The following is a 13,044-nucleotide window of genomic DNA, read 5'->3' as shown; positions in this document are numbered from 1 at the left end:
TTACAGTCGCAACAGCTGCAACCAACACGGTGGGAGTGCATTTACCGCCCTTCTGGGCAAATCAGCCCAGTAACTGGCTGCAATTGGCTGAGTCCCAGTTCTCCTTCATGGAGAACCTCCCAATGGAGCGCAAGTACGAGCAGTTCCGGCGGTTCTTTCTTGACTCCCTAGAACTCAGCTGGCACGAGCACGTCATTTGGATCTTAAATATGCAGGGCCTGGATGACAGGAATCCCTCCGAGCTCATGCACAAGATGGTGGCCCTAGCAGATGGGCGTACAGACTGTTTCCTCTTCAAGGCCCTGTTCATCTCCAAGTTGCCAGTACACGTTTCCTCAGTGGTTTTGAACATGTATTTCAGTGCCCCAGATCCACAGCCTATCCCATCCCTCCATAACGTCCATGGTCTGCCTGCTGTCTGACAAGTTCGTGTGGCATGGCCTCCATCGAGACGTGTCCCTGTGGGCTCGAACCTGCTTACAGTGCCAGCGCGCCAAGGTACACCAGCACACAAAAGCCCCACTCCAGACTTTTGAGCCAGTGCAAGACCGGTTCGAGCATGTCCACATAGACATCTTCAGCCCATTCCCAGTGAGTCAGGGAATGCAGTACTTGTTCATAACGAATGACTGTTTTACCCACTGGCCGGAGACACAGAGACGTGTGCCAGGGCTTTCCTATCCACCTGGGTCACATGCTTCAGAGTCCTGATCCACATCACCTTGGACCTAGAGGCACAGTTCACCTCCTTGCTGTGGTCCAGCCTGACTAAATTCTGTGGAAGTCAAGTACACCACAGCCTACAACCTCTAAGCAAACAGCCTGGTTAAGCATTTCCAATGCCTTGAAAGCCCGGCTGCATAGCCCGAACTGGGTGGATGAGCTCCCGTGGGTACTCCTCGTCATTCACAAGGCACCGAAGGAGGACCTGCCAGCTTCGTCCACAGAGATGGTGTACGGTTTCCCACTCACCTGGGGGCATTCATTTCAACTCCCCCCCTCCCGGCCCACAGCCCAACACCTTAGATGTCCTCCAGAGTTTGAGGGTGCAAGCGGGTGAACGCCCGCCCCCCCACGCCACCATCTCGACATGGCTCACCGCCCAGCCATGTTACTGCATACCTGCAGTCCACTCACTACATTTTCTTAAGGAGAGGTCAGCAAGGACCTGTTCAAAGGCTCATTCAAGGTACAACAGAGAGACAGTGTCATGTTTACACTGGACATTGGTGGCTGACCGGACATTCACAGTTGACTCTGTCTCAAAGCCACACTCCTGGACTCTGCACTACCGGCCCCCTAGGTCAGATGCAGAGGCCAACCACCCAGAGACTGTAAGTTAAACCGCTCAGGGGGCGGCAACTATTCTGGGTTGGAGGGCGGTGGGAGGTGATGTAGCAGGCCAAGCAACCCCGCAGGTGGACAGGCTGAATCGCTGCAAAAGTCGACCATCCCAAGATGGCGCAGGCCTCCCTTCACTACCAAAAAGAAGCCCACAGTTGATGCCAAGTGTAAGCTAAGGGAACCCCCCGCTTCCGTGTGGCGCACCGCCGGCCAAGGAGTGATGCAGCGACGTGCTAACCTCACCTCCGGAAACCGGCGCATACCTCACCGGAAGTGGGCATTCCCCATGGGGCAATGCGGTGAACTCAAATAATATAGTCAATTTTTGGTTCACCCTGCTGCATGGACGCAGCAGTCACTGCATGGCCGCAGCAGTCGCTGCATAGGAATAGAAAGTGCTCTCAGACTGCACCAATTCAAAAGGAAAGATAAAGGGAAAGTGGTTTGAAAAGAAATATATTAGCCAGATGCTCTCCAATATAACCATAAAAGTTGCAAAGCTGAATACCAGATGGATTCCTAGTGCCTTCTCATTCACATAGTCAACTGACGAGATAATACAATGACTTGGAGATTGCAGGATCTCAAATTCCATTTGAAATTGACCACAACCTAGATAAAATTTATAGTTGTCAGTATGTCTTTTCATCCATTTCTAAATGAGTAAACTGTATTGAAGGAATGCTCCTCTAAACTACACAAAACAACTACTCGATATTTTCTTTTTCTTTCTGTCATGTTTATGCTTATGAATCAAAATTATCTCTGTGCCAAAACGTATAATTTTAAGCACTGAGCTTCAAGCAAACCCAAATTAGGAAGAACACAGCCAGTGACAGGGTAAAGATCCTTATGCACTGCTCCTTTGATAATAACTCTTAAATCCAAGTTTTGAAAAATTCTCTCTCTTTCCCACCCATTTTCCACAAAATCTATCCTGTGACCTTCCTGAATCATCTTAAGATTGCAGTCCCAATTGCCACAAAATCATCCTCTAAATCTAAATCTACAATCAGCTCAAACTTTTGCTTTCATGGGTGAAACTCACCAATCTTGAAGAACACTTTAATAACCATTAATAGTGTCTAATGCATTGTCCACAACATGCATTTAACCTTCAGATCTAGTAAAAAGGAGGAAACAAATATTGATACATGTCTGTTAAGTCAAAATTAGATTGATTGCTAAAGGATTTGTATCATCCAGTGATGGAATCTTCACTGAACAACATTACTATCAAAACTTTCAGCTGTTACACCAAGTCTGAAATTAAATGTTGACATAGTTTTGAGTATACCATTCGGAGCTAACCGATTTTACTGCACACAGCAATTATCCCTGCAGTTTAACCTAAATACAAGGTTGTGAGTTTCACTATATTAGAGCAACATTATTCCAGTGTCTTTACTTTTATGTACATCTAAAATAACTTTGCGATTACAAAACAACTAAAAGGCATGACCAAACTTGAATTACTGGAGCTTCAATTGAAAATTATCTCAACTAATCCCAAGATACTGGGTATATAATTCAGAAGCAAGAACATACTTTCAATTCTAACTTGAAAGCTGGGGAATCTGTTGGTGATGTGGGTGGTAGCAAAGAAGAAAATGGCTGCATAAAATAGCTGGCAAAACCTCAGTTTTAAATCAAACTAAATTCTCAGTAGAGAACTGATTGCCTGTTTCATTATGGGACTCCATCCTTCACTTCAGTCATAGAATCACATTGTGTGCATCTGCTGGCCAAAATGGGTCAATTTAGATTACTTCCATTTCCCATCATATGATGCCAACCAAGTCTTTTAGGCTACACACCTTCAACTGCACAGAAAGGTACTTTTCTTTTTAAACTACAAATTCAAACATGCCGTGCAGGACCAAAAAGTTTACACCTGTATCTCAAGCGAAGCTCAACTATTTTATCTGCCAGCCATGCTAACTTCAGATTCTGTAGATATGTACTCCAATATCCTCAATTTTTCTACCTCCTTTGGATCTTGCTGCTATCATGTATTCTCATACCTTGTTCATCATTCCAAAGCATATAACCTTGCACATCTCTGTATCAAATTCCAGTTGCCATTTTTGAACACATCCAATCAGTATATTGATATCTTCCAGAATCCTCATTATTAACTACATTATGTTTTTTTTGGTATGTTTGACAAATTTCTCAAGAATGGGTCCAATATTTGTCCATCAATATTATATAATCACAAAAAGAAGGAATGCATACAAATCTCTGCAGGACCTCACTACAAGCAGCTTCCCATCATGAAAATAAAAAATTATGTTACCATTATCTTTTGTCATCTTCCAATAAATCAACATTTCATCCATTAACATTTTTCATTGCATCCAATTGGTTTCCACTTTCTTGGTCAATCTGCCACATGGCACCGTAAATTTAAACTTAGACGTGCAGACATACAGCATGGTAACAGTCCATTTCGGCCCACGAGTCCATGCCGCCAAATTTACACTCCATTAACCTATATCCCTCGTATAATTTTGAACGGTGGGAGGAAACTGGAGCCCCTGGAAAAAACCCACCCAGACACGGGGAGAACTTCCAACTCATTACAGACAGTGCTGGATTCAAACCCTGGTCCCATCGCTGGCGCTGTGACTTCTGCTGAGAATTTTTCCTAAAAATGTCTACCACTAACATTAGACAGACCAATTATTATTCATCTATCTTTTTTGTTTAAAAAAGCACAAATACCATATTAGCGGTCTTCCAATTCTTCTACATTACGCCTGGAGCCAAGGTCTATTGTAAAACAATCCGTAACCAGTGCTGATAATACAAATTATTTGGAATAGAAGATCTAATATGTCTCTACTCTGGGTTTCTCCTTTCAATCATTCTCAAGGTCAATGGCTGCATCTTACCCTTCTATGAAGAGAGACAAAAATAATTAATTTAAAATACACACATCTTCCAACTTCAGACTAAATCCCCTTTCACACTTGCCAGTGATCCCAGGAATCGAACGCCAATCAGCCTTTAAAGTGGTAAGTGTGAAAGCAAAATCTGCTCAATGCTAGCATCAGATGATGTCATCTCATGCTGGAAATTGCCGGCCTCGACCCCAGTACAATCCCTGGCGTCTGCAGAGGCTGGTGTTGAGATCAGGCAAGTGTGAAATGGGCAATTGCATTGAAAGCACTTCCTATTAAAGGTAGAACTGACCAAATGCTGGGGATAAACCCTTGCAAGTGTGAAAGCGTTCAGTGTCTTGGTTAGGAGTGGTCTAGCGTGAAAGGCCAAACCCCCATTCCTATCCTGGGACACTGAATGGCCAATTTACTGGGATGCAAGTGTGGAAGGGGCTTAAAATTGCTGTTTAAGTCTTTACAGGATCAACAGTTTCTTGCAAGACCATAAGAGATAGGAGCAGAAATAGGCTATTCAGCCCATAAAGTCAGTCCCATCTTTCAATCATGAACTGATCCATTTTCACACTCAGCCCTCTTGCTTGGCCTTCTCCCCATAGCCTTTGATGCCCTGGCTAATCAAGAACCTATCAATCTCTCACTTAAATACACCCAATGACCTGGCCACCCACAACCATCTGTGGCAACAAATTCCACAGATTCACCTCCCTCTGACCAAAGAAATGCCTTTACACCTTTGTTCTAAGTGGATGCCCTTCAATTCTGAAGTAGTGCCCATGTTGTCACTGGCCAATATTCCTTGAGGCAGTTTTTTGTCACCCAAATTTCACCACAAAATCTAAGCCAATTTTGAGATCTCAGTATTTTGTCTCAACACATCTTGATTGCTGTTTGACATCCATGAGGATCCAGGTTTGGCAACTTCTTTGAATAGCTTTCCTGCCATTTCCAATCCCCTTTTTTGGTAAGGTAAAATTGGCTTTATGCCAATTTAAAATATTACTGCTGGTCTAAATTAGTCTTTTCCATTTTTCTCCCAAATCTAACTTAATTGTGAACATTGCCTTCAAAAAGGTTTTCTACTATGCTTTCCTGTGGTTGTAAATGATCAATACTGGTCCCACATGCCTAATCACAGAAAGAATCCTCAACTTTTTACAAAAAGCAGCAAACTCTATTAGAGCTAATACAGTCAACATAATCTTTTGCATTACCTTGTAATGAAATCTCCACATTCAATAAATACTACGTTCTGCCTGCCAAAAATGCTGACATCTGAAAAAATTGTAATTCAATGCAAAATTTAAAAAAAAATCAATTTTATTATTTAACTTGTTGCCTATGCAAAATGTGATTCTATCTAAATCTATAATCAAATCGTATGGCCCCCATCATGCTTGTACTAAGTCTTTAAAAAGGCTACATGGTTTGTTCCACATGGCTCTCTTTATACCCAGACGTTTCATTTTCCTCTTCATTAATTTATTCATTTGCAATTAGCGCAGATAAAATGCAAGGGCTTTTGCAGGGCAATCAGATAAAATGATGCAGGAATGTGGATTTGGAAACTGTCCTCCATTTCATTTCTGTGTCTTTGGAAAGCTTGTGGGGAACCCAGACGAGGTAAATCAGCAAAATACAATTTCTCCCTCAGTCGCTCTTTTGCCAAAAGCAATTAAACCTTGAGTTTATCTCCCAATTAACTGAAATTGGGCTCTACGAGAAGCAGGAAGATACCCAGACCTCACGTCCAGTTAGCCATGATGTTTTGGCTTGTTTAAAAACTAAGCTTTACCCCTCCACCATCAATTTGTCCTCCATACCCAGTTTGGTATAAAAGTGATTACAAGGCTACTATCAAGTTTATCTTGCTTCAGGGCCAATTAGGAATGGAAAAGTAATTTAAAAAATATAGGTACTTGTGAGACACTACTACCTTTCCTCCCCCCACTCTCTCTCCCTTTTAACTTGCCTGTTTTTCGAAAAAGTATTTTCCTAAAGGATAATCCATACCAGAGGAAAGAAAAAATATTTACAAATTATACCTGTAATGCATTTAATTCAAAGAATGGAAGCAGATTGCAATACATGGCACAAACATGGCTGAAAAACATTGCAATACAGAAAATAAAATATATCTGAACTTATAATACATCAATTAAACATTGTGAGACTTTGTCTTCATGCTCAAGTCTTGGAGATAAAAATTGGATACATCAAATAGCTTTGTTAAGTACCAAACTGATACAATACTGTGAACCCTTGAGTGAACTTTAATGGCCATGTCTTGATTTACTTAATGTACAGCACTTTAATGTAACTCTATCAGGAACATATGTAAAAGAAAATCAGAGATCAGGATTTCAAATCCAAGGTTGTTTATTGATGAGGAAAATATAAATGATCCTTCCTCTCAAGGAATGGAGAGCTATGCATTCAGATATTGTTCTGTTCTCTAGCTCTTTCTTTTCATCCAGGCACACTAAGCTCTATTGCCTGTCCCCCTCCCCCCCCTCTCCCCCATCCCCATCTCCCATGCAAGATGAAGAGGAAACCAGTTGTACACAGTAGCACAAGTATTGGCAAAATCAACAGCGCTTCTTGCAGTGATATATTTTTTCCCCAATTATCTCCATGATGGAGAGTTGTTTAAAACAGCTGCCCTTCAGCTATTGTTTGGATGGTACCTTTGCCCCAAAACCAATTTCATTCCACTAATTCTTGGGTCTAAGTTTTAAAAGTATCAGTCAACCATAACAAATTACCCCATTCTCAATAATTCGTGCACATGCTTACATTTTTTTAAAAAAAGGTCAGGCATCGAGTTTTGAAAGACAATCAAAGTAAGGAAGGAGACTGAGTCATCTAACATCTGGTGACATTCCAGCAGGAGCCACTGGTGAGCCATCAGGAAGGGGTGGGCAATGCACTGGGACTTGCTGCAATATCACACCTGTTGCCCTGAGTGCAGTCAACACTGACTGGAAGACCTTGTGCATGCCTCTTGTGTTATTCCTTGAGTGCACTGCACTGGAATTTTTTTTGGAAAAAAATTTGAATTCAGAAAATATCCCATGTCGGATTGTTGCAAGCTGATCTTCTCGTTTGCCAAGATCGTTTACAACCCATCACTGAAGTAATGACCCTTCACCCCTTTACTGCAGGACCCAACAATTTGTCTCCCCTTCCCCCACACACCTCGACAATTATTATTTCCACCAGCACAAAACCCAAGCCAAGACAGATCTGCCCTTAGAAAGCAGAAAGAGCCCCAACTAATTATATGATGAGTACATTTTTATTAAATAATTGCAGAAATATCTGTCAGACTGAATCAGAGACAGGAATTGTAATTCTACCAGTCGTTTACAGATGATTAACGTATTCAGAATGTGGTCGAATACTAACAAATGCAATTTCAATATGCCCTTGATATCATAATATCTCAAGAACGGGTGGCCGGCAGCAACCCATCGATGGCAATGGTTAACCCTGTAACCACTTGGACTCTCAATAGATACATTTCATGCCCAAACTCTGCTCTACACACAAGGCTGATTAAAATAGAAATGGATCGCAACCTACCCTTGACTTGTGTTTCGTACTCGGTAATAATTTCCTTGTCTTTCTTGAATTTGGCAGGCGATGTCATGTTTGTCCGTGTAGAAATATTTTATTCTTCGGCTAAAAGAAATCGCAGACGCAAGATTCTGATGCTAATCTCGTGCTGGCGATCCCACGACCACCCCCCACCCTCTCCCCTCCCACCCCTTTCAATCAGTCCATAAGAATGAGAGCGTTTGGGTGGAAATTGAAACCACGCAGTAGATGCAATCAACTGACCATGGAGAGAAAAGATAGATAGATATAGAGAGAAACACACACACACACACACACAGACTGCAGCAAATTCACTCAAAGAGTACGGATCGACCAAGGAAGGGGATGGGGGTGATGGGGTGGGGGGGGGGAGGAAGGAGAATGAATGGATTGGAAAATAATTTAAAAAGCTTTCAGATGCTGGAAATAACAGGAAGAGATAGAGAGCAGCGTGTAGAAAATGTGGGACTGCGCGTCTTTGTATCCAAGCTCACTCAGCATGCTGCAATCTCCACCCAGGCGCATTCCAACGCACTCGATTGAATGTGGGTCCACAAAATTGGATTGTTCTCCCTCTCTGTGGAAGGTTTTGTTGCTGGCCAACCCGCAGTGGCCAAACACCTATGTATTGGTTAAGTTCTTTCAGGGAAGCGAAGATGCGCTCAAACCCAAAAAAAAACTGTACAGCTTTCCTTCTTGAGGGGATTGACGGGATCCAGAGTGCGATGAGACCACCAGGTTTGGTTAGACGAGGGTCCGTGAACTGTCAGTATTTCGGTGATATATCCCCTTCAGCAAATGGGTGGGCATTGAAATATATCCCAAGAATAAAGGAGGATATGATGGGTAGCAGGTCACTCAGTGTATCCTCGCCTCGTCCTCCTTTGCAAGATCTTTCACAGCTGAATAAAAATCTGAAAGTTGACCAATCTTGTTGTTAAAATCTTCCCGTTTATAAATCTTGTTGACGGACACGATCGAAGGCAACGATCCAACCCCCCCCCCCCCGCAAAAAAAAGTCTACAAAAGGGCAATTTTGCGAAACTAAAGGTGCTGTGGAGTTGAAATCGGCTGTTTGATTCATTTCATATTCACATCCAACCCTTTTTCGGTGCCAGTAAACTTCCACAAAACTGACACTCTTTTTGTCCAAGTCCAGAAACTTTTTTCACCCCCCCCCCAATGCCTTTCTTTCTCCCCTTCCCTCCTTCTCGTTTGCCTTCCTTCCCTCTCTCGTGTCCCGTGAAACACACAGCTTCCTTTGTGCAAACCTCTCGTCCTATTCTGCCGGCTTCATACATTCGCTTCTGCTTCTCATTCCATGTTCGACTCGGATTCGCGCAGAGGTTTAAAGTTGCAGGGGCTTTTCTGGGGGATCACCGCAGTCCCGCTGAACGAGGAGCTCTTTGCCCAGACAAGAAACGCTCCGTTCGCCCATCCACGGTGAGTGTGGCTTCTTCTGAAACGAGGAGCGCTTCCCTCTGTCTCGGAGTGGGACTGTCGGAATGCCACTGAAACACACACGAACAGAAAGTCTCCACCCCTCAGAATGCAAATTCCAAATTGCCTAATGCACTAACAATCAAAAGACAAATGGATTAAGATCGTGCTCTATTATTCTCAGTGGGGTATTTGCAAAGCACTTGCAGTCGACCTCCCTAGTTCTATTGTCCAGGAATGAGATCATTCAAAATGCACCCTTGTAAAAAATGCTGGAGAAACTCAGCAGGTCAACAGTGTAGCAAAGCTAAAAATGCAGAACCAACGTTTCAGGCTTGAGTCCCTCATTAAGGGAAGAGCAAAACAGCCCTTCCAACTTGTGTATCTGCTGGAGTCATCGGGTGCTCCCCTTGTGGCCTTCTCTACAATGGAGAGACTGGACACAGACAGGGCGATCACATGGCTGAGCATGCTCCATCTATTGAGTGGCTAACCATTTCAATTTTGCTCCCCACTCCCTCGCTGACGTGTCTGTCCATGGCCTCATGGACTGTCAAACCCAAACTTTCCATAAATTGGAGGAGCAACACTTAATTTTCCATCTGAGCATTCTCCAAACTGACGGCTTTCTCAGGTATCTCTGTTCTCTTGCTCTTCCTCATCCATCTGTCTTCTTTTCGCCCCTTCCATCTCCATTCACAGAGCCATCCACCCTCCCATTATTTGCTGGTGTGCGCTCCCTCCCTTATCCATCTATTAATATTCAAGATTCAATTTATTCTTCTTTTCTTTGGCTTGGCTTCGCGGACGAAGATTTATGGGGGTAAAAGTCCACGTCGGCTGCAGGCTCGCTTGTGGCTGACAAGTCCGATGCGGGACAGGCAGACACGATTGCAGCGGTTGCAGGGGAAAAATGGTTGGTTGGGGTTGGGTGTTGGGTTTTTCCTCCTTTGTCTTTTGTCAGTGAGGTGGGCTCTGTGGTCTTCTTCAAAGGAGGTTGCTGCCCGCCGAACTGTGAGGCGCCAAGATGCACGGTTTGAGGCGATATCAGCCCACTGGCGGTGGTCAATGTGGCAGGCACCAAGAGATTTCTTTAGGCAGTCCTTGTACCTCTTCTTTGGTGCACCTCTGTCACGGTGGCCAGTGGAGAGCTCGCCATATAACACGATCTTGGAAGGCGATGGTCCTCCATTCTGGAGACGTGACCCACCCAGCGCAGCTGGATCTTCAGCAGCGTGGACTCGATGCTGTCGGCCTCTGCCATCTCGAGTACTTCGATGTTAGGGATGAAGTCGCTCCAATGAATTTTGAGGATGGAGCGGAGACAACGCTGGTTATTATTATCGTAATAAAACAATGTCATACTACAGAAAATTTATTTTTGCCTGCTGCAAGGCAGACAGATTTGCCACCGGCAGGAATTTCCTGGGCGCCTCTTACAGTCCAAGAGAGAGAAACAAAAGAGTCACTGAGTCTGTAGATTTGCCTCCAGCGCTTCTGCAGCCCCTGCAGCCACACAGAGTCCAGTCCAAACCATTGGCGACCCGAGCTCCCGATCCAAACCTTCGACACAGTCAGGAACCCTTCACTACCCTTAGCACCTCCTCAGATCCCTGTTCCGTTACCTGGTACCCCCTCCAGCCAGTTTGTGCCAGTCTCCAGCAGTCCGCAGCCCAACAGCAGTCTCTAGCAGCCCACAGCTTCCGCGGGTTTTTCGCCTCAAGTCGCCAGCAGCCCGCTGCATGCACTGGTCCCTCAGCAACAGAGCCCCCTCACTGGCCCACTGCCAAGATCACCATTCTGTGGGTCATCACCTTCACTTCTCCTTCTCAGATGGGGGTGGGTGTATTGGGGGAGCGGGTGATCTTTCTGTCCTCTGGTGCTCTGGTGCCCTTCCCCAGCCCTCCACTTCTCTGGAGTCTGCAACCCTTCATGGCGATTAACTTTGGGTGCAGACCCGCGGTCACGGGTCCCTCATCGGGCCGTTCAGAGCCTATGCAGAGCCGATGGCAGTAAACTGGGCAGCTGGACCCCATGGGAGCACTGCATCTCCACTCCTTTGTACTTTGCAGGTCCGCACCAGAAGTAGCACTGCCTCTACTGCACGATGAAGGCCCCAGAAGCACTGCTATGAAAGGAGGAATTACATCCTGCCTGTGGGACTTTGCTCCTCCCCCTGCCCCTACTTCCCACATACCCCCCCCCCCACCATTTTGTTCAGGTGCCTGCCCACATTTTGTTTGTATCTTCATGAAGAACTCAAGCCCAAATTGGTTTTGTGACTTTATTTTTGCTGTATAAAGTACTCTATTCGACCTGCTGAGTTTCTTCAGCATCATGTTTTTGCTATGAGCTAAAGGTAGGAAGGTGCTTGAATGTTCCTACCTTTTGCTCATATCTTGATAATGGGCTCATCCGAAATGTAGGTTATATATTTTTATCTTTACTGTATAAAGTACACTGTTTGACCACTTGAGCTTCTCCAGCATTGTTTTGCTTCAATCACAGTGTCTGCTGACTTTTGTGTTTTACTCTTGTAACTTCTCCTGCTCACTTTCAACATAGGCTCAAAACATTGGTTATGTATCTTTGCCACAAAGAACACTGCGTGACTGTGGTGATATGTAATTACACCACTAGGTCACCAAGGGTCATCCCGGTGACCTTGTATATAAAGCAGTCCAGAGCTACAGTCTAGCCTTTCAGGTTCATCTTGCAAAGAGACAAGACCTCTTAGAGTACATATTAGTTTATTAAAGCTGTCTTATACTTGCACTGCTGGTGTGGTTATTGTCAGTACAATTTAATAAAATAATATCCCCAGGATGGAAACTGCTTCTGCTCCAATGCGCATTCCCGACCACCTGGAGACTCTTCCTGAGGAATGGAATCCGGGGACGACCAGCACACACATGCATCCGAGGACAGAGATGGTGAGGGACCGCTGTACTAGAATTGTGGCAGAATGCGGGGAAGACCACAGAAGTATGATAGGGCAGGTCAGAAACTGCCAAGAGCCCTGCCTGCCTGTGGATTCGCCAGTGCAGGCACTGCCGACCCTAAACCCCGGGGCCACTACAAGCGCGGGTGGAAGGAACTCCACAAGTCGTGCTCCCAATCGCCATGTATGTGCAGAATTCCTGACCACTCTAGAGCCAGGGAAAGCAGACACCGCTACTGTCACTCCCCAGCAGCAGTTTCCCCAGTACCATGGCGGCCTGATGCCACCGCTGGGATCCCCCCCTAAGCCCGCTGCAAACGTCCCAAAGCCAGAGACTTAGCCAACAGCCCCAAGCACCCTGGTTACTCCTCCAGCAGACACAAAATATCACCACCCTAGACTTCAGGGCAGGACCTAATCCCATACAAGAGGATCCCCAGCCCACATGGCCATCTAGTACTTCCCACTCTCACACCTCCACCAAGAAAGGCCGAAAGGCAGACCGCACTCCCCACCTCTATACCACTACCGAAGAGGTCCAGAAGGCAACGGAAGCCACAAAATATTTTGGACTTATGATCTTACAAACAAGAGAAGGAGGATGGGGAGTGGGGGGGGGGTGGGGGGAGGGGAATAACAATTTTTTAAGGGGGGGTGAATGTGGTGATATGTAATTACACCACTAGGTCACCAGGGGTCACCCCAGTGACCTTGTAGATAAAGCAGTCCAGAGCTAGTCTAGCCTTCCAGGTTTGTCTTGCAGAGAGACAAGACCTCTTAGCGTACATATTAGTTTATTAAAGCTGTCTTATACTC

The 13,044-nt window shown here is 45.0% G+C and overlaps 1 protein-coding gene across 5 annotated transcripts in view; it reads right to left on the bottom strand.

Moving 5' to 3' along the window:
• srgap2 (SLIT-ROBO Rho GTPase activating protein 2) overlaps positions 1-9,359 on the bottom strand; it is a 182,245-nt gene extending 172,886 nt beyond the window's left edge. The window contains exons 1-2 of one of the 5 annotated variants that reach the window (XM_069941878.1): positions 8,342-9,359; positions 7,833-7,931 (exon numbers count right to left, since the gene is read on the bottom strand). In XM_069941878.1, the coding sequence (XP_069797979.1) occupies positions 7,833-7,899 (67 nt within the window). In that variant the 5' untranslated portion in view covers positions 7,900-7,931; positions 8,342-9,359. Of the gene's footprint in view, positions 1-2,392; positions 2,460-7,832 lie in introns of those variants that run through there. The other 4 variants (XM_069941880.1, XM_069941877.1, XM_069941884.1 and 1 more) reach the window with 4 other exon arrangements.
• Positions 9,360-13,044: the final 3,685 nt, after the last annotated feature.

This window comes from Narcine bancroftii, chromosome 5 (genome assembly GCF_036971445.1).
Source record: "Narcine bancroftii isolate sNarBan1 chromosome 5, sNarBan1.hap1, whole genome shotgun sequence".
NCBI lineage: Eukaryota > Metazoa > Chordata > Chondrichthyes > Torpediniformes > Narcinidae > Narcine > Narcine bancroftii.
Note: the sequence above shows the minus strand (reverse complement) of the source record. Positions and strands in the feature narration are given on the sequence as shown.